At 36.1% G+C, this 26,885-nt stretch overlaps 1 protein-coding gene across 1 annotated transcript in view; it reads left to right on the forward strand.

The window, feature by feature from the left end:
* The window catches only part of Ptprq (protein tyrosine phosphatase receptor type Q), a 189,302-nt gene that overhangs the window by 605 nt on the left and 161,812 nt on the right, over nucleotides 1-26,885 (forward strand). Inside the window, exons 3-9 of the mRNA XM_048418794.3 lie at nucleotides 552-778; nucleotides 3,063-3,132; nucleotides 6,413-6,612; nucleotides 8,042-8,291; nucleotides 9,825-9,953; nucleotides 12,523-12,669; nucleotides 18,231-18,403. Coding sequence (XP_048274751.3) covers nucleotides 552-778; nucleotides 3,063-3,132; nucleotides 6,413-6,612; nucleotides 8,042-8,291; nucleotides 9,825-9,953; nucleotides 12,523-12,669; nucleotides 18,231-18,403 — 1,196 coding nt within the window. The remainder of the gene's footprint in view (nucleotides 1-551; nucleotides 779-3,062; nucleotides 3,133-6,412; nucleotides 6,613-8,041; nucleotides 8,292-9,824; nucleotides 9,954-12,522; nucleotides 12,670-18,230; nucleotides 18,404-26,885) is intronic.

The raw sequence follows: 26,885 nt of genomic DNA on the forward strand, positions 1-26,885 counted from the left end.
TTTATGTACGAGATCAGTACAGAGTCGTTAAAATCAAATGGGAAGTTGAGAAAATGTTTAGAATTTGCCTTCTCTGGACTCTTTTGTTTCAATTACTTTCAAAGAGAAAAGGTGTCTTCTATTGTGGTTGCCTGTGAAGTGTATGAGAACGACTGTTAACAGACACATTTGAATTATTAGAGCCAAGAAAACAAACTCACCATTCTGGTTAAGAAAAACATTATTCAGTTTGTAGGACTGTTTTTTCTTTTCTTAATTCTTGCAGGTAAACCTTGTATTAACAAACTCTTTCAAAAAACGACTTGTTAAAAGTATATTTAGCATGCAGTGTTTGGTAGAATTCCATTTTCTACATTTTTACAAAAGAATGTTTGTAGTATTACCGCAAAGAATTCATTTCTTAGCCTTTTTTTTTTCTTTTTAAAGTAAAGCTCTAGGGAGAAGACATTCATACTGTTTTCTGGAAACTTCAAAAGGTTTTGTTTATAAATACATTTTTAACTATTTTTGGTTTAAATAGATAATTTAATGATGTATATTTAAAATAATAGAACCAGGGCCTCCAGTCTTCCTTGCTGGGGAAAGAGTTGGATCTGCTGGGATTCTTCTTTCCTGGAACACCCCACCCAACCCGAACGGAAGGATCCTATCTTATGTTGTTAAATACAAGGAAGTGTGCCCATGGATGCAGACGGCGTACACCCGAGCGAGAGCAAAGCCAGACAGTTTGGAGGTTCTGCTCACGAACCTTAACCCTGGAACAACCTATGAGATTAAGGTAAATATTGTGCAATTGGATACTTGGTGTTAAATAGTAAACCCACGAGACAAGTTCAAAAGCTTTTGGCCACCTTGTAAATCTGCTAGGCAATACACAGAGTCACTAAAAAGGCTCAACACCCAACTGCAAATGTAAAACCTGCTGAGGAAATTGTAATCTTTCTTCATCTCTACCTAGATGAAATGCATATTAATCCGTTTTGAAAAGCTTTAGCTTAATATCTCTTATGGAAAACAAATTAAGTTTAAATTAAGTACTTTATGTTGCCAAATGAAAACACTACATTTTTCTTGCTTATTATTTTACTTTTATTTCTTGCTGTGCAAGGATGGAAGGCAAAACCCCATGCATGTCAGGCAAATGCTCAAACACCAATCCACATGCCCAACCGGAAATACAGTTCTTTTCAATCAGGTGTACGTTTCGTGTTTGTATTGTCTTCTAGCCCTGTTGAACTTGAATGTACTTTTGGAGGATGGATTGAAAACAATTGAAGATACAGTTTTACTAAAAATAATGAGTTCAATTCTGTTTCACTCAAGAAATTTTATTGAGCTCCCATTCACGTTTGCATTTCTAAAATTGTCTGATACTTTGCAACATTAAAGCTTCGTGATTTAGTGTTTTATTTGAAGACTAAATAAATATGAGCTTACACAAAGCAGTACAATATTAGATTAAATAGAAATGCTTGCAATTAGGGATCGCTCTGGCATTTGCAGATGAGAAAGTAAAGAACCGAGGCATATGTTTGGCTCCTTGCTATTTTTAACTAAATATACACACCTTGTCTTCTTTTTGAACACATTAATATTTATTTTTTATTTATTGTGCTGTATGGGGTGTATGTTCCCCGGGATGTGCATGTCATGGTACAAATGATCCATGTGTTGAGATCAAGGGACAATTGGCGAGAGTTGAGTCTTTCCTTCTACCTCTGGGTCCTTGAGCTCTGACACAGGTCGTCGGGCTTGGTGGCAAAAGTCCTTACCTTCTGAGCCACCTCACCAGCCCTGGCATGCTTCTCTTCTTGGGGTTGTGACGAAAAATGAGTACGGAAAAGAAAACTGTGTAAGAGTTGAGTGTGTGACCTTACAAGCTGTGGCAGCTTTGCTTGATGATAAAACACAACAGAAAAGACAATATAAGAAAGGTTTTTGACATCTGAAATCTGCAAAATGTATTTTCGAGAAACATAAGCATATTTAGGTTAATGAGCACACACCACATACACTTCCGAGTGTAATCAGTAAATAATAAATTTAATGGCATGTAAGAAATTATTGTTGAGAGCAAGATGGTTTGCCCAGGCTAGTTCTGCTTAGATCTATTTTTATGACTTTGTACTTGATCTCTCTGAATTCTCTCATTTCAGTCTGAGTAAGAAGCCAGTAGTCTATGTTCCATCTCACACTTCATAAATCACTGTTGTGACATTTGCTCTCTTCAAATAAATGCTAACCACTGATAAATTCCAAAGGGAATTTGGCATGGTACATTTGATATCTTCAGTATAAGTAACACCTATGGGGAAAAAGTCTGTAAAGCGGTCTCTGTATATTATTTCAGTTAGTCTCAGAAAGACCCAGCGACACAGGTAAATTATTATGCCCAGTTAACTATGAGAAAAACATATGCCTCTAAAAGAGGTAAGCAAATTACCTAAAGTTCCCCGTCTGGCAAGCAGAAGAACTACACAAGATTGCCCCATTCCACTCATGGCTTAGGAGTCTCACTGCCATTTCTAGTGTCTTTTCTGGTCTATTTCACTAAATCATGCGAGTAAAAAATTTGGGTCCCTGTTAAATTATGACTTTGTGCTCTATGTTGTTAATTAAGCCAACTTATTTATTTATTCATTTATTGCTGATACCTTTCCTCGTGTACTCATTTGCCCAATTGTAGGGTGTGAGCCTTAACGTCTGATGCCATATGGGTAGTCTGTCTTATGTATGTGTATGTAATGGGTAAAGACTGAGCTTTGGAAAAAATATTCCAACTGAGTTCATGTTCTACCATTATGTCTTTTATGAAATGACTAAGCCTTCTGACTTCTCACTCATCTACTTCTTTTCATGTGAAGCATGTTGGCCAGACTAGTTCTTAGTTTGGATATATGAACCCTCCCTCACCCCACACTTCCCACCCACGTCGCTTTTTATTTTGGGAATATTGTTAAGAATTCCTTTAGAGCTTACCTTGTGGGGAAGTGAAAGCTGTATCACTTCAGAATCTGTGTATTTAGGAAGAATTTGAATCTCAAACCCTTGATCTGTTTCAGGTTGCTGCCGAAAACAGTGCTGGCATCGGAGTGTTTAGTGACCCGTTTCTTTTCCAAACTGCAGAAAGCGGTAATTTTACTAAGCCATTAATTCTAAATTAATTCAATCATGAGTTCTTATCATTTAAAAAATGGAATGCAATGAAAATATTATGCAGCATGTATAAAATTATGGAAGGATGCCCTTTCAATACCTATTAGTTATTTGGGGCAGTAAAAGCATTCTGAAAAACAAAATTGTTCTTTCTAATCACAACAGGTATTTACTATAACATTGGGAGCAGAGTATTTGAAAGTACAAGAAAAATAGAATAACAAACTATTTACTGTCGTGTTAGGCAAAACAGGTTTGTTTTAATTTATTTATTTTAAGAAAAGTTCTTTCTCTGCAGACTAGACCAGCCGTGAAGTCATATGTCATCCAGGTTGGCCTCATATTTAGCATTTAGTGTTGTAAATAGGCTTTTGCCAAGTGGGCCTCTATACATCATTTCCTATAAGCTCCAGTGAAAAGCATTTTGGGACATTATACATGAAAATATGGACTTTGGTGATTGTTCTGTAACACTCAGCCATTACCAAACCAGTTCACACATTTTCTTTCTTCCTATGACCGAGAGGAATCTTGATGTCATCTTCAGTTCCTCCTTCCAAGTAATGGTGAAATCTATCAGCAACTCCTGTGTGCCCTTTAATAAAATGTATCCAGGATCTTAACCCACACTGCAAACCTTGCTGCCCACTCCATTTTCATTTCCTCCTTAGATTACCAAAATGGCCATCTAATCCGATTAGGATAAAAAAATAAATAGAAAAATAGACAATAGTATCACCAATTAACAAATATTTGCCATGAATCTTACACTCTAATGGGATAAAAAAAGAATATGTGAATTAATATGCCAGGTAGATTATAAGACTACACAATAATTTCTATGATTTTTGAAATTGTGGATGACATATATCTGTAGATACATATGTATGTATGTATATATATGTATGCATATGTGTGTGTGTGTGTGTGTGTGTGTGCAAAATTTCCCAATGCAAAGTGTAGTTTAGCATGGGCCCTGTTATATAAAGAATTTACAACAGTCAATATAGAAAAAATGTGTAGTACATTCAGCAATCAAGTTACTGGTTTAACATATTGAATTCTATGGGATACATGGGATGTGTAATTACTAAGAGAGGAGAAACTTTTTCTATGAAAACAGTAGTACTAAAAGACAAATTAACCAATGATATTGTGCTGATTGATATTTTAGTCTGTCTATTAACATTAAAAGCTCAGCACTTAACCCCCTAACGAGCTTTGTTCTTTGTTTCTTTTTTCAAGAAAATGTAAAATTTGTTTCAGATTTAAATATTAAAGTAAGAACTTACAGCTCTACGTCTAAAAAGGAATTTAGAAAAATGGAACTCTGTGTACACAGGTTGTATATAATCTTAATTTGTGGGACTTTGGGTACTTTATAGTAAACCTGTAGTTGGGTCAATATGTATTGTTGCAGGAGGCTGCTTGTTAATTTCCCAGCCACCCAGAATCCAGAAATAATCACACAGAAACCATGTTATTTGCAATACTATTTGGCCAATAGCTTAAGCGTATTTCTGGCTAACTCTTATATCCTACATTAACCCATCTCCATTAATCTGTGTATCACCACATGACTGTGGCTTACCGGTAAAGTTTAGGTATGTTTGTCTCTGGCGGCTCCATGACGTCTCTCTGACTCCACCTTCTTTCTCCCAGCATTCAGTTAAGTTTCCCCCTCCTAGGTCTGCTCTACCCTATCAGGCCAAGCCAGTTTCTTTATTCATTAACCAATAAAAGCAACATATATGCAGAAGGACTTTCTATGTCAATGCATTACTTTGCTCCATACATAATCTACAAGCGGGATGCTGGTGCATGCAATCAAGAAACAGAATCTTTAAACAGAGAAGGACAATTCAACCACAGAGAGGAAAGCACCTCAATTAATTTTCAAACACAATGAAACCTCAAAAAAAGTACATCAGAAATATTTCACTGAAGCAAAATAATTTTTTTAAACCAGATTTGGCAGATTGGTATTTGATTAATGTTTATTACTTACATTTTGGAAACAAAGTTTCAGATCTTAATAAAGGTGCAGTTAACTTACAAATTCCACTTCTTTGCATTTGCTCATTTCTTTTAAGGCCCAGTTGGATATATTTCAGTTTGTGCGCAATCATTTATTAACATATAAATATTTCAAGAATATTCAAAATATATATAATTACAATGAGAGAATTTTAATGATTAATATTCATGAAAAACCTTAATATTACAGTTGCACAATATCATGCCTTTAACAATCTCTGCTCCTTTGTTTTGTTATATTTTGTATACCTCTGAAAATTGAATATTAAATGCTTAACAAACTTCTTAAATTTCAACTCCATTTCATTAATTCTCCTTAAGAAGTTTTCAACTTATTATTTTATCTTAGAAATTATTCTCAATAACTCTGGTAATTTATTTTTGTCATTAAAATGCAGTCAGTTTAGAATTTCTTCATTCTTTTTGTCTAACTTGTTTTGAATCTCAGGACTCAATTTCTTGCAGGATTTACACAGCCTTCTTTTACAAATAAGATTTTGTTTTTTTGATACAGTAAAAACCTAAACCCTAGCGTTTGTCAACTTACTCCCAGTCACCATTATTATTAGAAAGAGTCTTACCCCAAGCATTTTTGTTTTATTCTATAATCTGAAAGACCTTGATTATTTATTTGCATACAAACTAATGTACACAGATTATTTTCACTCTGAAATCATATAGCTGTCACTGAAACTAAACATTCAGATTATTGTTATAGATAATTAATAATTAATAGTAAGACATTTGGAGGGAAGGTTGATTTTGAGTGTATTTAAAACTCCAAAGAAAAAAATCATCAACTATTATTTGGATAGTTATCTACTTTACGTTAGACACTAAATATTTATGAACGCTTTAGATATAAATTTTGTGTATTTTGGCTACTTCTACATTACCTATATAATTTCAAAATATTTAAGGAAGTAAAATTTCAGTCCATACTTGTGTATTCACAAAGAGCTATTGATTGAATAGTTTCCAAGTGTATTTGAAATGCTTCATTGAAAGGATGGATGTGGTCGACCAGTAATTCTGAAATATGCAGATATGACTCAAATTCATTTTGTAAAAAATTTAAAATAAATATAAATTTAGGTAGAAAGATGATTTTATCAAGGTATTACATATTTAGTTTCAAATTATATAGAAATTTAATACTTTTAAAAAACATAAAGAGCATTTTAAGTTTTATAATAGTTTACCCATGTTCTATCCCCAGCTCCGGGCAAAGTGGTCAATCTCACAGTTGAAGCCCTCAACTATTCTGCAGTAAATTTGATTTGGTATTTACCTCGGCAACCAAATGGCAAAATCACCAGCTTCAAGATCAGTGTCAAACACGCCAGAAGCGGCATAGTGGTCAAGGATGTCTCCATCAAAGTGGAAGATATTTTGACTGGGAAATTGCCAGAATGTAATGTAAGTGTTCTATAGCATATTTCCTCACATCAAAATTCTCATTAAACTTACATCATCAAGTTTTCATATTTTTCGAAATTGTAGTCTTAGGCCGTAAGTGTCATGTTATGTGACATTGATTCTATTTTAGGGATGTGCATTAATGATTGGAAGATAACATCTACAAGGCAGATCTTCAAAGACTTCATTAATGGGACAGCATTTGGTTCAGTAGTGTGTTGTAAGAGGCTGCTTGCTTGTTCCCGGCTGCTCAGATTGGAAATAATTACTCAGAAACTATATTAATCAATCACTATTTGGCCTTTTAGCTCTAGTTTCTTGTTGGATAGCTCTTACATTAATCCATTTCCATTATTTTATGTTTTACCACGAGGCTCGTAGCCTACAGGCAAGGTTCCATCTGGCAGCTCACATCTTTTCACTCTGGTGACTAAATGGCACCTCTCGAATCCTCCTTCTTTCTCCCAGCATTCAGTTTAGTTTTCCTCACCAAACTCTACTCTACCCTGCCACAGTCTAAAGCAGATTCATTATTCATTAACCAATAAAAGTAACACATCTACAGAAGGACTTCCCACACCAGTAGTGGAGAAATGATAGATGGAGATAGGATGTATGTGGTGGTCTGGGTGTTCCAATTGAGGTATGATAGTATAGTTTCTACTGGAGTAGAGTTCATAAGCCCAGGTATCATAAAGAAGGTACCTGTAGGGGAAGAGACAGTCAACGTTAGATTAAACTGGTGGGCTGTTTAATTTGGTGACAAATCTTTATGAAAATATTGCCATTTTTCATTGATGTGAAACCTATGAAAGTACTGTGTTAATGCTTTTCCAGAAATTATCTTTGATATTTTTATTGTGTTATTATTAATGGAAAAACAGCCAAGCAAAGTTACTTTGTTTTAAATAGTTTAGTGAGGTCTCAAAACTCTTTTGTTTCAAATTCCAGTCTATTTTGAATACACACAATATGTGAACCCTATCATCTGGGAACAGAGCATTTTTAATTTTGTTTTCCTTTATTTGGATACCTTTGATTAAAAAAAATGGTAGGAATAATTAAGAACATAGATTGAAATTTTCTTAGGTCTTTTGGTCTATTGACTTAACATGAAATTTAAAAATTCTTATTGATGATTTAACTGTTTCTTTACCTTCATTTTATGCTACTTTAAATTCTATAGAGGATTTAGAGATGGATATAATACATTGGATGTAATAGATACATTCTGTTCTAATATTATAAACATAAGTGACTATAATTACAATCTAGCAATTTTTTTCTGTAACTCAACTTGTTAAATTTCCCACACACATTGAGAAATAATATTTATAGCGTAAAGAAAAAAAATAAATGGGTTGTGCTCCTTATGTTTATCCAGATTTATCTTGTGGTTATTCTTCCTATGGTTTTCTTTACTCACTAGGAGAACAGCGAATCTTTTCTGTGGAGTACCACCAGCCCATCTCCAACCCTCGGGAGAGTTACGCCTCCCCTTCGTACCACACATCCATCCAGCACATTGGCCCGGAGTAAGATCAGCTCTGTGTGGAAAGAGCCTGTTAGTTTTGTGGTGACGCACCTGAGACCATATACGACATATCTCTTTGAAGTTTCAGCTGTTACAACGGAAGCAGGGTATATTGATAGTACCATTGTTAGGACACCAGAATCAGGTACGATTTAATTTTGTTAGAAAAAGAGAAAATGACCTGAAGTTATATATAGGATTAATCTTTCATTCTGTCCATAGATATTTTTTTATTGTTAATCTTACTTTCTTTAAGGAACTCTTTCTCCCATATTAGATAATAAGCATCCACTGGGAATGTCTTCAGTGCTGAACAACATCTAAAAGGAAAAGAGGGTTGAAAGAGGGAATTCTTTAGTTAGTGTTAATGACAACTATCAATCTACACCCTCTGTAATTCTTCCTAATTGTCTTTACTCTTCCAACACATCCTAGTTATCTGTCGTCTTCCCAGATGTACATGACACTATCTGAAACAGCAGAGCTAATATTGATCAACATTTCAGTGTCAAATTATAACAGAAGTTGAATATATAACCGCACATATCATTATGCACAGCATTTTTCTTGATTGAAAAACGGAGGCAGTAATAGGCCCTTCTCTGTGTTAGGGTTAAATTAGACATCATTAACACTATTCATTTTGGAAAGTCATATTTATAGGTATGATTTATTTATGCATGTATTTATGTGGATACTGATACAGTATCAAAACAAATAGTGTAGATATTATGAACATAATATGTACCTGATATTAACACAAAATATATATTACACATATTAACACCAAATAGATATCTAATAAGTATATCATAATATAGCATCAGGCATCAGATATGATTAGTAGCTTTGAGGATACCAGAAATTATTGGTAGGGCAATTTTATCTTTTGGTTCAAAGGCATACATGTCGGGTCCTATTATTTTCCTTCACTTGTTACTTTGAAAAATAGTCTCTTTAAATAGCTATATTTGAATCATAGTATGTACTTCTTTTATGCCCTGTATACAGTATTAATTAATTTCATGAAAATCATATAAAATGAAATTTATTGAACAAGAATTTTGAGTAAATATGCAGAGTTGTTCATTAGAACAAAGATAAATTCTGATGTGAAAAATAAGGGTCATTGTACTTATGTTTGAGGGTTTTTTTCCCCCTTAACTTTTCTAGTCTATCTATATGTCCACGAGAAAGAGTTTCTCAAGCCAAATATTCACATTGGTTGGAAGTATTTATGTGTGCGTGTGTGTGTGTTTGTGTTTGTGAATGTGTGTGCATGTGAGAGAGAAAGACAGAGGCAGAGAGAGATATTAATGACTAATGTATATATTATATATGTTATATATGGCTATGTATAACTAATATGCATGTGATTACATTGGGAGGATATGACATTGGAAGGATTAGTTTGCAGTAATTTTAAGAATGAAGTACATTGCATCATCATATATATTTATTTAGAAAACTGTGAGAAGAGGTTAATCTAATCATTTCATGCATCTTACTCAAATTCTTCATTTCCAGGTTTTGGTAATTTTCCTTCAAGTTTAACATACTTTGCTTTTAGTGTGTTTTTTATACTCATATTGCACTATTTGTTTTTAACAGGGCATCTCTTTATCTCAAATAAATAAATATATATATAGTATGTTTATTTTCTTTATATAAATTTCAGTGCCTGAAGGACCACCACAAAACTGTATAACAGGCAATGTCACAGGAAAGGCCTTTTCCATTTCATGGGACCCACCGACTATTGTAACAGGGAAGTTTAGCTACAGAGTTGAATTATTTGGACCAACAGGTACGACTTAGTCCATTTTGCCTTTACACTTTAGAATAAAACCTATAAAACAATGGATCATTTCTATTTTTTAAAAAACACAAATTCTTGAAAGGACCCTAAATTGAGGTAAATAATTGAAAATTAATGAGGAAAATCAAGTTCTTTAGATCTTCTGTTTAAAACCACAAATGCATGAAAAAAGGCTAAAGTGTTGGTCATGTTCTCAACAGGGAAGAAAGAACTAGAGAAGGATTCTCAGGAAAATTTCAGACATGACCTACACCTTCAAGCATTTGATCCAGATCTTGACTTATATTTAAAAGAACATGAAGTTTAGACTATGAGAAATCAGGTTTCCATGTATAACAGGAATTCACTTCTAATCACCAGAGCTCTCTGGATATTCTACAAGGAATTCCTGTATTCTGTGCAGTGTTATTGTGACCCTAAATCTGTTGTGAAAAAATTATCAAAGTGATATTGGTGGTTTTAATTGGCAACAAATTCTCCACTTTTAAACAAGTGGGACTTGGGTATTATTTTGTCAGAGGAACTAGAGGAATTAAGATATACTACAGGCAGTAAATTAAACATTAATTTTTACTGAATATGTGATCTCATAGTTCCTATGAAAGTTTAATTCTGGCAGTGATCAAATAACATAAACTCTCACATTGCTGTTTATTTGAAGCACTAAAAAAAGCCTTAAAGTTGCAAATTCTTTCCTTGTGCAATGTCTATGGTAGGCAATGCATGAGTAGACGTATTTCTAAGTAACTTCTCCTTCTGAAAATCTAATACATGAAGTTTCTAAAAAGTAAAAGAAAGTTCATTTCCTATAATTGGCCCCAGTGTGCTCACATGCGCATGCACACTCCCCCCCACCCCCCGCCAGAGTCCAATAGTGTAACCACTCACACACATCTTTTCTATTTGGTACTTTTTCAGCTCTTGAATGACATATACATTCTTTTAATTAGAAGTTTGAATGTTGAAAAATTCAAAGGAGGAGGAAGTAGGCATGAGAATAAGCAGAATTGACAAATTTATTTTTGTTGGGAATAAATATTGTTGGGTTGCTAAAAACGAGAAACAAAAGGAAAATTGACATAAGAGAGCTGAGAATTAAGGTGTTTCTGATGGTAGAGGTAAGATCTCCTTAAATACAGGGATTGAATTAAGATACAAATATGGCTTGTCTGTAGAAGTGGATCGTAACATTCCTAAAACTGCAGCCTTTTAAAAGAGTTCCTGAAGTTGTGATGACCCCCAGGCATACAATTAGCTTCTTTGCTACTTTCTAATTGCACTTTTGCTACTGTTATGAATCATAATATAAATATTTTTGGAGATTAAAAATATTTTGAAGGTTTGTCAAAGGTGTTGTTGAACCACAGATTGAGAACCTTTGGTTTGTAGTAAGGTAAAGAATGGTGGGAGGAAAGGGGTCGCTGGTGGGATTGTGCAGACATTTTTTTATTTATTTAAGTATTTCAACATAATTGGAACAAGACCACTATCTGAGACTGAAAGGAGACAGGAGGTTTTGGAGGTCTGACGAGAAAGCATAAAACAATCATTGAGAGGGCAAGACCACTTGTCTATGGAAGTTGAGAAAATGCAAGGCACCATTTTAGGACTTATTTGGAATATGGTCAAGGTCCAAGTCATGGAAGTTGGAATGGGTTTGTGTTTTTCTCTTCCTCCTTCAACAAGAGCAACTAAAGAGCACTGAGGTTTTATGTGAGGCAATTGTTATTGACAATGATATTGAGCAGAGTGGGCATCAGAGATGAGGGTCCAAATGAAGTGAAAGCACAGTCAATGTAAGATTCTTGAATGGGAGGTTTAGTGAAATTAATGTTTCCTCATTAATTTAATGAATAAGTGGAGTTCAGGTAGAATAGTATGGCAGGAGATAGTTGCATGAAAATGAGATACTACATCTTTTGTAGGTACTGATAATAATATTTATGATCAGAAAATTACTTAAGAAGGCTTTATAATTTAATGCTTATCTCTCAGGATAATAAAACCAGTACACACTGAAATGGTAGTGTAGAGTTATACACCATGAGCAGAATGAAAGTGAATGGCCCGGGATAATGGATATCATGTTGACATGGGTTTGAAAACTGTGGACTTTCTAGAAAGAGGCAGGGCAATAGTGCTCTTTGACCCTCCTGTTTCTCCTCCAAGCTCTGAGATCTTGAATTATATCACACACCATCATGCTCACCATCATTATATGCTGGGGACCTAACCCAGAGCTTTGAGTGTGTTAGGCAAACAGCATCTTAAATGAACTATGTTTCTAGCCTCTGTTTTCCATTTAAGTATATTAAAAAGTAAAATAGAAACTCAACAGAACTCTTTAACACAAGAAAATTATATTAAGCACTAGAATATCTTATGTTGTTTCTACCGTTCAAATTTGCATCTAACTAAACCAAATATTTAAAACATATTAACTCATAATAATAAGATTTTAGTTTAGTAGTCTGGTTATTGTCCTTGCTTCTACACATTATATGAAATGACTACATATTTATAAAAGTAACCCATTGGTTTGGTCTGCTTTGTGCAGGGCGGATTTTGGATAATAGCACGAAAGACCTCAGATTCACATTTACGCACCTGATACCATTTACAATGTATGATGTCTATGTTGCTGCAGAAACCAGTGCAGGGGTGGGACCCAAGACAAATCTTTCAGTATTTACCCCTCCAGACGGTAAGAACTTTCTCTCATGCAGAGTTAATGCGATCATTTTTCAAATGCTTGTGAATTTTATTGAACCGGTAAAACAATTTTAGAAGAAATTTGGCTTATGTCTACTTAAATCCCATAATTTCCCTTGCAAAATTGCTGCCTACTTTGTTGCGAATCTGTGTTCTCTGGAATACTAAACTTTCAGCATACATCGTTGAGAAAAGTACCCAGCAGCAAGGACTGGAGAAGACTGTGTGCACTGAAGGTGACAAGGAGTCAAAATGGCTTTTACAAACACCAAGAAGTCATAAATTAATCTGACATTTTTGATATTGCTTGATGGCAGTATTAGGCAGACATAGAATGTGTTTTCTCACAAAAGTCATTTCTGAAGGAATCACTATATTCCTATCACCCAGAACAACGTATTTTGATAATCAAAGGGTTTTCTAAACTAGTAAGGATTCCCAGTGGGAACAAAATATAAATTATGAAAATAATCTATCTCAAGACACTATCATATGTGTTTTTATTAAGGGTCAATATTTTGGGTGAAATATATTGTTCAAGTATTATTTTTATATCGCTATAAAGAACCATTGTCATGGTTCATCCTCAACTTGTTCAACGGCTTCATTTCTGCTTAGATACAATTATTGGCATGAAGGCAATCATGGTTCAGAATAAACTAACACTTGAAAAATTTGCAGTTTGTTTGTGTGGTAGCTAGCATACAGTAACTGGTAATACACACACACACACACACACACACACACACACTTACGCAATTGAATTGGGTGCGTCTTCACTGATATTGCTCATGGATTAGACCATTAGAGGGCAGCAAGTGTCAGGAAATTCTAACCATCTCTCTCTTCAAAGAAAAACAAACCCTAATACTATTTGTTTGTTGAAAAAAATGTAAAAAACTATAGTGTTTATTGACTTGAGATGAAAATCTATGTATATGTTATACATTTGTATAGGTGAATATGAAGATTAAAATGGGAATGTACAGTCATGAGGAAAAAGATTTCATCTGTTGATGTTGAGATTTTAAGGTTTTCCCCATCCAAAGATCCTTTGCTTTGTGTGATTTTCCTAAAGTTTTCTCTAATTCAATCCAAACAGGGCTCTTGAGCCTTTCTCAGAAAGTCAAGAGAATTTTGGGTTGGTTATAAAACACAGTGGAGTTTTTTCTCAAATTTGTTTAACCTACTAGTTTTTTCTTTCATTAAATATTTAGTGTGTGTGTGTGTGTGTGTGTGTGTGTGTGTGTGTGTGTGTTGCGTACCTCTATGTCAAGGGTCATGTGTGGAGATGATCAAAGAACACCTTTCTAGTGTGGACTCTGGTTCTTTCTTTTTGCCTCTTGTGTCCAGGGTCAAACCTGGGTGATCCTGTTTATCTGCTAGTGCTCAGTGGTAGAGTTCATATTTAGCATGTGTTAGGAACTTAGGTTCAGTCTTCAAAATGGAAATAATCAAAGCAAGACAAATTTTAAAAGCCAACAAAGTTATTATTTTTTATCATCAATCTTGATCTCCAGCATTTGACCAAGATAAGGAATTATTTGGCCAAGATAAGGAATTATTTGGCCAAGATAATACATTGGTGCAGACAAGGCTACCTTGCCTGAATTTGATGACACTTAAAATTTTATTCCCTCTATTTGCACTTGTTTTCTTCACAAAATGCACAGAATCCTAAGGACCCTCATTCAGAATTCTCACATGGACAGTGTTTCACACTGAATTATCTTGAACGGATGACTCTTTTGTTGAATATGAAAAGCAGTTTGTTCTGAATTTCATCTTACCGTCTCCAACAGCATCCTATCTTAGAGACTGTATCCTGGAGACACGTAGTGGGGGTCTCTACTGTCTACAGCAATACCTACAAAGGCTGAAAAGGCATGGAGCTTACCTGCTCAAGCCTGCCTTCTTTCATGGAGATCTATGACCATTTCGCTTCAGGAAGTTTTCGTGGCTTTAGCAACTATAAAATGTTTTCAGTTTCTGATGTTTGTTAATCCTCCTCCCAAAAATGAAATTGTGCCATAAAAGAATCCTGAAACTACACGAGGCAACTTAATAACTCATTGCACTAGTTACAGTTAAGATAATTAAGATCTGAATTTTATTCTGTATCATTTATTGTTATAACAAGGTTTGTTGTGTTTTAATTAACATTATTTATTCACGGCCCCATATCTTAAAGTACTCAATTTTCTGTTTTAATTAAAATAATTAGAACTGGCTTACTTCTCCTAAATAGGATTCTGACCAGTGTTCAGAAATTCATAGGCAAATGCTGAGTTAACTTCTTATAGAGAATGGCGTGTACTACCACATTCCAGGGCGACCAAGTTCATTAACACCAAGACACTTAAGATCCATAGTCTATTTGTTTATCAGAGAAAGGATGCTAATTCTATAGTAGTTCTCCAGGATTTTTCCCTATGGGTTTTATGCATACATCGCTTACTATTTTACTGAGCACATATCTCCTTAGGCATGGAGATGACAGAGAAGGGAATGGTAATTTAATAATGTCCAATGTTCCAAATGTCACATAATTGTTGGAAAACCACTGAGAACCTCATCCCCTCATGTTTTTTTCATGAATTTCTTTGGAATTTAATTTTAGTTCCCCCTTATAATCTTTGAATAGAAGTTTTATCTAGCTGTGTTTATTAAATTATGGAGAAAGGTTGCTCTATGTATTTGTTTGCTTCAATATCATTGCTCCATTTCACTTCTTCTAATAGCTTTCATCTAAAAATTAGAAATTTACAAGAATTTACTTGCATTAATTTTGTTTCTATTCTACTTCTCATTTTTCATAAAACTTCCAAATGTGTTGTGTTGAGAATGATTCATTCTCTGTGGCTAACACCTTCAGAATTGATTCTGCACTGTGAATAATTGCCCTGTGTGCTTGGTTTTCTTTAATTTTGTATCGATATTAAAGGGATCAGCCTAATCCACTCTTCTCTGGTTTCTCCATAAGAGCATGTGAAATACCAGATAAGTGTCTTTCAAGAGAAAACAGGACTGTCTGCTCCACTTCCTTCATCAACTAAATTTTTTTATGGTCGGTACAACAAATGTAGCCTCTTAATCTTTACTTGAATTACAATCGCTGGCATTAGTGTCATGATGTAATTTTTAGTTTTGTGGATAAATATATGTAAAAGGAAATATAGTAAAAATACATAAAATTTATTCATGAATTTGTCTCACATGCTAATAGTTACAGTAGATGTGTATTTTTCTATGGTATTGATATTTTCGATGTGTTCATACTAAGCTTTCACGAAGAAGAAAGGACAATTCATTTATTTCTCAACTAGAAGACTTGTTGTCTGGTTAAATAAAAAGTTTAGTTATGAGTTACGTGTTAATTTAAACTAATGGACAAATGACTGATCTGTTCTGTGATCTTTATTACACAATGCTGTTTAAGGTTTTTGCTACCCAGCAGCTCCATAAAAGGGTGTGAAAGAAAGGTAAAAAGAGGTTTGCTGTGTCTGTTGCTCTGCTTTGTTACCTTACGGTAACTTCAGAAACTTTTCTGCTCTTGGATAACACAGAGGGGTAAACACAGTGATAGCAACATAATAGCTAGAAACAATGATTGCAGCGGAGTAGAACTTTATTTTATTTAATTTGATAATAAAAATAAAACTTCGCTTCTACATAAAACGATAATTTCATTGAAATAAAACAGGTGAGCTGCTGCAGAAAGGCTTTCTGCCTTTTTCGTCCTTTTGTTCTCAGGACCATGAGTGTGTTCAATGATGAATGAAGGACTCAATGATTGTGTGGCCCTTCGCTAGAACTCTTTCCTTAGCTTCTTTCTTATACCAAACTATGGCATCTCTGCAGATCAGAATATCAGTGGAGAAAGGAGTCTAAAGAGCTACCCTTCATTAAAGACTCAAAATTGTAGCTAATTAAATTGAGTTTAGTCCCCTTTTCTATTATGGTGTTTACCCATGCTAGACGCTAAAATCTTAACCACCAGAATGATTTTTCAGTCATAAGTATCCATGCCATTAGAAATATTTATATTATTACATTGTCTGGATGGTTTCTGTACTGAAAATTATTTGAAGACAAAGGAAAAACAATCTATTGGAAGCAAAATCTACACAACTATAGCATCCTACATATTTGGGTTAGTTAGTTATAAATGTGTTCTCTGATCACAATGATACTTACGGGAGTTGTGATATTATTTTCAGTTTCTTTCTATTGTTTTGGAAAGGGAAGGGGGTCATTCGTCTCTGTGTTTTCCTGAGGTGATGTGATTCTCTTGTAACTGGATTTTACTAACCCTAGACCATTCAGAGATGGGAAAGGGACATAAGCTAAGTGTGCTATTATATCTTGACCATAAAGTATAAAGAGTGATGTTTTCAAGTCATATTGTCTTTTTCTTGAACCTGTAGTCTAGAAGCTTCTTTGAGTTTTGATCCATAGTAACCTTATGGCAATTAAAGAGAAGGCATATATGTATATATATATATATATATATATATATATGTGTGTGTGTGTGTGTGTGTGTGTGTGTCTGTCTGTCTGTCTGTCTGTCTGCTCTTTAGGTAAGGACAGGGATTTGGTTTTCAGGTCATTCACAAACATGATGTAATGCCCATCCTTATTTAGCCTTGCTTCATTGTCTTCAAGGCACCGGGAGTTTCCTAGATATCACTCTTGACCATTTTACACCTAACTCTTGTTTGAACTACTTGGTGCCTTATGCAAACAGTTGTTTGCTTGTTCTAATTTTTTCCCATTTCAAAAAGCGAGGACACCCAAACTTTGGTCCTACATGGTTAATGTATACACTCAGCAGACAAATTAATTCCACTGAGTCTTCACACATGTTCACGTAATAAACTGAGAGACAGCAAATTGCCATTGTCAACTATATCTCATTGCATCCTGGCTGTGCCAGAGACTGTTTGGAGCTATGTTATTAATTTTGTTATAAAGACTTCAAGGCTTTGACTAGGCATTAATTATTCATAAGAGCTTCTTTGGAAATTGCTTCTTCTTCTCCTCCTCCTTCTCCTCCTCCTCACTATTATTACTGGGTTGTGAATTGTTGGGGCCCTGAACTTGCCATGGTGTGATTGTGGAGGTTAGAGAGCAGCTCCCGGGAGTCTGTTCTTTCTTTCCTTTCATTAGGAGTTCTGTGCATCCGGCTGAGATACTCAAACTCAGGTTGTCAGGCTCAGAGGCAAGCGCTTTCAGCTCCTGAGCATCTTGCCAGTATGGCGATTATTTTAATGATGCAGTCCGGTCAAATGGCATGATATTTTGTTTTGGGGAAATGATTTCATGTTATTCTGTTGCTCATATTTTGAGAGGAATGCACATAAAGCTAGTTTTAAATTTCCGTGCATTTAAGGAATCTTTCGCCACACTGAACTTTTAATACGATAGTAATTATTCTAGTCAATTTCCCCAGAGATATTAATATATCTAATGTTATAGACTAAAGATTTAGGGAATATTTTTCATTGGAAACTGTATTTTATTTTTCTAATTCTATTTCAAAATACCTTTTAGTTCCAGGGGCAGTGTTCGATTTACAAATCACAGAGGTAGAAGCCACAGAAATAAGAATTACTTGGAGGAAACCTCGGCAACCGAATGGAATCATCAACCAATACCGTGTGAGAGTATCAGACCAGGAGACAGGAGTCGTTTTGGAAAACACACTGCTCACAGGACAAGATGAGGTACTGCACTTCCATTGCCCACTTTGCCAAGGCAAAATGTTGGTTGGTTCTGTTGGTTCTCGTCCTGATGACTTGGTGGATTTGCCAACCTTGTACATAAAATCTTGACAAACTTGCTAGACCAGGAAGTAAAGTACATTGAAATATTAACTAGATCATAGTCTAGTTTAGGACCTGTCAGTTACGTGTCACAAGTCTCTTTCATATGAAAAATGTTCATGGAACCCTCACACGAGATTAAAGGTACTTCTCTATGTGGGTTTTATTACTCTAATCTGGTTAATGACTGGTTTGGAGAAAATGATTGTGATTTAAATGCTCTCTCGGAGGCTTATAATTTAGAACAGTTACCAAGAAAGAAAAAAGAAAAGAAAAAGAAAAAGACTACTGTCCACAAGTGATTCTGTCCTTTTGGATCCAAGAAGCTAACAGCCTCAGCGTTACCTTTTATTAGTGAAAACATGTAACTAAATGCAAAGAAATTCCAAGTGTTCCATTCAACATGAGAGGCTTCAGCCTTCTTAATACATTGCATCTCAGCACAGTGGCTGCCTTATTTTCTTTTCTTGTTGTTAGGAAGTGCAGATGGCTGATTGTGGCACTGTCTACTCTTCAGTCCAGCCAGTCACTCACCTGTGAGAACCCTTGAAGTCCCCAGACTTCTCATATCCTCCCCGGGGCACTCTAAGGCTATGTGTACTTAGAAACAGAGTAGCAATCAGTGGACCATTAGAGATGTATGTGATGCTTATTAAGAAATTGGCTTCTGCTGTTTTTAGTTCAGAATTTCTATTCTTATACTATAGTACCATTCTCTGTCTCCCACTCCATCTATTTCTGGTACCAGACGACTTCCTTTAACTCTGGCATTGATTTCACTGTGGTCCTCAATGCTATGTAGCGATTCAGTATTTCTCACTCTAAGTTACCCACCTCCACCCCCAGGTTAAACTTCAGTCGTGTGTTGTGTTCTTTCTTCTGTGTAATGGATCCTGAGTTATATGTTTTCTGATATTCTAGTTGGCGTCTCATCAAAGAGCAGAAGCTTAAACATTTGTTGCTGCTGAAGACATCTTAAAATAGATACATGGTTTTCTTTGAACCAGGTGACAGGTTTCCCAAGTTCACTAAAAGCATTTGTTGAACGGCCAGACACACCTGTTTTCTGCTAGAAGTTAGGAGTTAAAAGGTTCTGAAAGGACCAGATGGAGATTCTGAAACATAGTAGAAAGAGCATTATTATTAGAGTCGTCCAATGTGCATTTAAATATGGACCTGACCATATTTAATAACCAATTTAGCCAAGATAAAATGGTTAAGCATGTAGGTGTAGAAGGCAAATGGTTAGGGCTTAGTGTCTGGTTCTCCTAATACTGATGGCTTAATCCTGGGAAAGGAGGCTTAACTCTTACGACTTGAGATTTAAGTTAAGAATTACACCATTTCCTATAATGAAGGGTCAATGATAGGACTTCATGGATGATGTGTATCAAGAGTTTATCAATGCAGCTGACATTGTAGTACATTCTATGCTGATATTTGTGACTTACTGGAATTAATTTTGACCTTAGAGCTTTCCCTTTACTGGACATTCAATTTCTAAACTCCTCTTAAGAAGAGTCACTCATTCTTATGTCTGTAAAGGTATCATTTCTACTTACACCAAATTCATTTCAGGTGCTCTACCTCCTCATGTGAATGATTGCCGTGTTCACTTTAGAACATTAATATGGGGTGGTAGATACAATGGAAGGTCTAAATGAAGGAACTTTGGGTCTTTGGCCTGTCTCTGCTGTGCTTTACAACTGTGACCTTGGTCAAGTCAAGCTATAAAGAATTTCTAGCTTCATATATTTTTAAAGTGTGTGTGCGTGCTTATATATGGCGTGTATGTGTGGTTGGAAGTATACATATGCCATGTACTCATACGGAACTCCTTATGTGACTTCTTATTTTCTATTTTCTTTTGAGGCAGGATCATTCATTGGCCCAGAACTTTGTTACATGGGCAAGGATGGCCGGCCCAGGCGTTTTCAGAGATCTGTATATCTCTGTGTATTGGTTTCAAAGAAAATGACCCTCAAAGGGAGGGAGTGACTCTCATGGGAGGGGTGGTTTGTTGGTGTAGAGATGATCTTGTTGGAAGAAGCACATCACTGTAGAGGTTGGCTTTGAGATCCATACTGGTCAAAGCCACATCCAGTAAGACAGACCGCTTACTGTTGCCCCTGAGTCAAGATGTAAGACCTTTAGCTACTTCTCCAGGACCATGTCTGCCTGCATGCCACCATGTCGTACCTTGATGATAATGGACTCGACTTTTGAAAATGTAAGCCACCCACAGTTTTCCTTTGTAAGAGTTGTTGTGGTCATGGTGTCTATTCACAGCAATAGAAACCCTAACTAAAACGATCTGCCTCGTTTCTCTCCGTCACTGGGAGCACTGATGCATGTCACCATGCTCAGCTTTTTGTACTGGTTCTGATCATGTGATCCTTGACCCTTAGGTTCCCTAGGCTTTACCAACTGAGTCTTCTTGCCAACTCATGCTTCCCCCTTTCTAAATTTTTCCTCACATATCTTACAGGGGTAGGAGAAAAACACAACAGATAAAAATCCATGGACTAACATACACATTGATTATCTTGTTTTCTTGTTATGGGTTTTCTCTCCGGTTAGGTACTCTCTCTTCCCATTCACCTCCATTTCTGTTTCAAGAGCACTTTAAATCTTGGGAATCTCTTTAGGAGTCTCATGTAACCTCAGTGTCAAATACATTTCTCTGAAAGAATATATTTCCTTTCCTAAATTCATCCTTCTAGTCCTTACTATACAGCTTTTAAACCACTTGTTCTGCATTTCTTCATCTCCTTTTATACAGTGCAACTTTACAAGGTTTTGGATTTAAATGATTAAAGAAAACAGCAAAGCTAACAGATGTTCTTATTATTGTCTAACATCTTTATAGAGATATTTCCAAGTGCTCTTTTTTCCCCAACACTCTTAAATCTCAGCACTTCATCTTGCAGTTGATTGTTTGTTTGATATCAGATCTCTAAGTTACAGGTGTGTACCAACATTGAACCCTGAATATAGCCCCTTCCTTGTCTGGCTGAAGTTGGTAAGCTCCCATTAGCTCAGGTAAACTGTTTCAGTGGGTGTCTCCATCATGCTCTTTAATCTTTGCTCATATTCTCCGTCCTTGCACTCTTTAACTGGACTTTGGGAGCTCAGCCCAGTGTTCCGCTGACTAACTCTGCCTCTGTTTCCATCAGTAGCTGGATGAAGGTTTTATGATGACATTTAAGATATTTATCAATCTAGTTAGGCGGTGGTGTCACATACACCTTTAATCCCAGCACTCAGGAGGCATAAGCAAGCAGATCTTTGAGTTTGAGTTAGTTCCAAAGCAGGCTCCAAAGCTATCGAGAAACCCTTTCTCTAAACAGCCCCCACCTCCACGCTCCTTGTTTTATTAAACAATCTTGTCTATATCCCCTTTCCATGTGTATCTATATATGTTTTTCTTAGGGTTCAAGTTCTGACTTAGCTTCTTTAGGGTCATAGACTACAGACTCATTAGGCTTTGCTTTACAGTTAGTATCCACTTATTAGTGAGTACATACCGTATTCTTTATAGGTATGGGTTACCAAATGAGATACTTTGATTCTTCATCGGTATGCAGTTGAAATATTTGTTTGACAATGTTTACTAAGGCTCCCTGCTCCCTGCTCTCCTTTTAGACTTGTCGTATTACTGATAGTGATCTTTGGGGATTTGAAACCACGAAAATACAATCTAATCTACTCTGTGATCAATAGTCTTATTAATTCGATCACATGACCATAGAAGGGAGCTGAAATGTCATTAGCGAGACCAGGTGACATCTCGTGGGCACAAGTGGTCAGTGTTTTATTTGACATATGGTACCCTAAGATGTTGTTCTGAATATTAATACAATAATACATGAAGCTTTAACTTTTTACTGTGGATGGAAAGTTTTCTTATGCAACAGCTTCCCTTTCTCATTAGTTCTGGTTTCCAGATCATTTCTACTGAGTCCCTCTCCTGTGTGCGTTTTGTAGTGTGACAGTGATCCTTTCACCTAACTCAGGATAGTGTTCTATAGTGAGTTAAACTAGATCTATACAGAGCAGAACTAATTTCTCCATTAGTGAAAATTTCTCCTATTAAAACAAAGATTAAAATTAATTTTTTGTAAACTTTATTCATTTGGGACTGAAGCCTAAAGATCGTTGTTGTCATCCCTCTATGAAATGACGTCTAGTTGAAAATCATATTTTGATATTGCCAGAGGCAACTTTATCTAGTAGTCATCAACTTGGCTGCTAGCATCATAGACTTCAGAGATCAACATTGATGGTTTTTTTCACCCTACACCTTCCTCAAGTGCATCAGTGTCTTCCACCTGGCGAACCAGAAGAAAGAGCTTGGTTAGTCGGTCCAGAGGAGGCTGAGTAGGTAGGAATGCCTTAGAGAGAGTATATTGAGCACAGATGGAGCGAAACCCTATTAAAGCCTGAAACATTTGCTCACCCAGGTAATGCCCAGAGTCAGCATTCTTTAGGATGCTTTCAAGCATGTTAACTTTAAACTTTCCTTTTACTCCTTGTTTTTGATAGCAATACAAATGCCATATTGAAATAGGAGTATCTTTTAAGAATAACTCAGACATCCCACTAATTCAATTCAGCAGAACTCCACTGAGTCTGAGCTGATAGAAATCCCACTTGTTGCAATGACGGTTACTACATGTAAAATCAAGTTGGTTTATTCAGGTGGATTAGGAATGTAACTCTGCAGACTCCCAGCTCTTTCACATAAATTCCAAGGATTCCTCTGTAACATATGCTAGGCCTTTCAGGTTAATGAATTGTGACATTCCCTACTTCAGTGGTTTTCAACTAGGAGCAACTTTTCTTTTCTTTTCTTTTTTTAAACATAGGGTAACCTCTAAAGACATTGTCTTTGTGACAACTGGGGATAAACTTTTAGTGGGTATGGGCCAGGGATGCTGCTAAATATCCTGCAGTGTTCAGGACGGTAAGACCAGTAACAAATTAATGTGGAAAGTCAACAAGTCAACAGTTCTCATGTCCAGTCATTTGCATTCACTAGGTGTCAAAATTGTTGGCGTTGCAGTGAGCTTTCCTTTTCTGGTCTAGTTCCTTTAGTACTACTACCTCTTTCCCTCTGCCCCTTGACATTCTTTTTAAAGTTTAAATCCATATAGTTGTCTTTTGTTATTAAAATTCACTCTTTTCTCACTGGAAATGCCTGACAACTAACCTAATGCCATTTTGAAAGAGACAACACGTGAGGACTTGTCTCAGCATGGGACAATCCATGCTCGTCTGTAACACTCTAGCTTGATAGGAAACCAGAGTTCAATTCATTGCCCTGGTTTGAGATGGGCAATTCTCCAATAGAAATTAGAATTGGGGTGAGATTCGGAGTCCAAAGCCTTCAAGTCAACTCTGATGGCAAAATGGCAGTTTGTCAACAGGTCTGTTCAAGCTTAGTTAATTGTCGGAATGCTATGGTTGCCTCGCCAAGATTTATTTGACATGTGGTTGAAACTGTCGAGAGATTTAAGGCAAAATCACTGGTTTAAGGGGAAGCTCCTTGTGCTACCTCATGTTGTCATCCACGAAGCTTTGTATATGATAGATTTTCAAGTGATTGATAGTGGGAACAGCTGTGTGATTCCAGCAAGCGCCTATTGGCTGGGATACCAGAGTGTTTCTGAATTATACCATTGTGATTTATGTCCTTCCCCATTTCCCTGTGGAGTCAGAGCTCAAATGAGTTGTAAGAAGATAGAAAAGCTTTACTTTGCCCTACCACGGATTCTCTTTCCTAGGTTCTTTATACTATTATGAATGATGGTCTTATGGGCATCCTCTATCTTTTCCCAAAATGTTTTCCTGGCCAAGATTAAGAACGATGTGTGTGTATGTGTGTGTGTGTGTGTGTGTGTGTGTGTGTGTGTGTGTGTGTTTGTCTCTCTCTCTCTGTGCATGTCTATGTGTGTGTGTGAGAATGGATGCACATGCCATGTGTGAGTCTTCCCATGTGTGCTCACTTATAGGCTGATATCAGGATGTATTTCCTTTTTGCTTTATTTAGTTCTAAAAACGTTTTTATTAATTCTTAGAGATTTTCCATGTGTTTTGATCATGTTCACCCTAATTCCCTCTCTTTATTCCTCCCAGATTCACCCCCACCTCCCTACTATGCCTAACATCATGTCTATAAATTATTCATATTTAATAACCCATTGACTCTGGTTCATGCTGTCCATATGTTTCATATGTGACAACATCTACCAGAGTGTTGTCGACCTACCAGAGGTCCCATCCTTAAATTGACTCTCTCCTGAGGAGCCATCACCCTGGCTTTTGAGACAGGGGTCTCTCACAGAACCAGAATTCATAATTTTGGCCATGGTGGCTGGTCAGTAGACATACTACAGCCACCTGTCTATTATCATTTTTATGTTTAGCATGTGCACGTGAGAATGCATGCTCTCATGTGTATGGGAGCATGTTTATGTTCACAAGCTTATTGAGGTCCAAGACCGATGGGTGGTATTCCCCTCAATCTCTTCCACTCTTTTTGTTGAGATGGGATTTTTTTAAAGAGCCCAGTGACTGCTCAGGAAGCTCCTCTAGCAAGGCAGCTTGTCCTGAGGACTTCCTGTCTCAGCCTTCTGAAAGCCGAGTCTGCAAGCAGGCTACCATGCTGCCTGGCATTTATGCAGCTGCTGGAGGGATCTGAACTCAGGTTCTCAAGATTATGCAATAAACATTTGTAGTCAGAGACTGCTCGTTCGTTTCCCGGCCACCCAGACCCGAAAGAATCACACTGAAACTATATTAGTTACAATACAGTTTGGCCAATAGCTTAAGCATATTTCTAGCTAACTCTTACATCTTAAATTAATCCATCTCTACCACGACGCTCGTGGTTTACCTGCAAGGTTCTGGGGCATGTCTGTCTTCTTTAGCAGCTACATGGTGTCTCCCAGACTCTCTCTACATGTCTGTTTGAATTTTCCACCTGGCTTTACTCAGTTAAACCACTGGCTGAAAGGATCTTCTTTATTAACCAATAGCAATAAAACATATTCATAACATACAGAGGGGAATCCCACATCAAATTTCACTGCCTTGGTCATCTTCCTAGCTTCTGGGTTATTTTGGAGGCTGGGGGTTTTCTTAAATCATTTTCTCATTTTTTAAATTTTGCAGAAAAATTGGGATTTAAATAACATGTTTGCTGATATTTCAATTAATTGAACTATTCTAATAACTTTTTACCTTCTGAGTTTTTTCTCTTGAGCATCTACTATTACTATTAATTTAAAGACACTGAACAAATCAATGCTAACAAGGAAAAGAATGTCTAGTGGTAGCTCCAGCAGTAATGACAACCCAAAATATGTAAGGTAACTATGAGTCAGGTGTCCCAGAACATAGAAATAATCAGAACATACATAATTAATTGATTACTTATTTTTAAAGCATCAGAGTATTTAGTTTGTAAGAATCAGAATAAATTCTTTTAAAGGGGGTTTTAGAAGTGAGATTGGAAGCAAAAGAGACGTTTTTTTCTCTGTAAAAAGTTTTATTTTGGGAAATTTCAAATAGGTATGGAGGTAGGATGGAGAAAAATGCATGGTAAGACCTCATCAACCCACTACCTACATTCAGCAGCTAACATCGTTCTCAATGCTCACTCCCTCAGCAGGCTCCCATTATTGCAACAATGGATGGACTCAAAAATGAACTCCAGACTTCATATCAGTCTTGCTTGCTATGGATCTTTCGAGAATTGGCATTTTAATCCATTTAATAATCACATGGTTGTAACTAGGAAAATTACTGATAGTGTCTTGGCATCATCTAATCTACATTATAATCAATTGTTTCTGTTTATCTCTAATGCCTATGTTAACCAGTATGTTCAGATTAGAATCCAAACTCCGCATGTTTCTGTGGTTCTTAACCTTCTTGAGAGAATGCTTTCTAAATTAGTGATTAATGTTCATTTCAAAGTAAACATTCTATACGGGCATTTGACTAGAGCCTTTCATCTGTTCTACTGTGGTTAGTTATACTGGTTTGGGAACAACAGAGGAGGTGACATCAGGCAATTCCTGCCCCCACCTTCACTACATACATCTGTAATCTGCTTCTGATATTTTTAGTATCTGTTCCCATGGTAGATTTGACATGTATAGATTACATTGTGGAATATAAGAACAAGGACAGTTACTGACAATTTACCTTAGAACTATGGCCAGGTGTGCTGTGAACACTGCTTCAAACCTATGCATTAAAATTTCCTATTTGTCTGCAATCTATTTGATTAAATAGAATTTATGAAAGCACTAGTATTGATAGTAAGCAGACATCCAGTCACTCATAAGTAGTATACAAATGAAGATGTTTAGAA

The sequence above is a fragment of the Myodes glareolus genome, chromosome 26 (genome assembly GCF_982192425.1).
Source record: "Myodes glareolus chromosome 26, mMyoGla1.1, whole genome shotgun sequence".
Lineage (NCBI taxonomy): Eukaryota > Metazoa > Chordata > Mammalia > Rodentia > Cricetidae > Myodes > Myodes glareolus.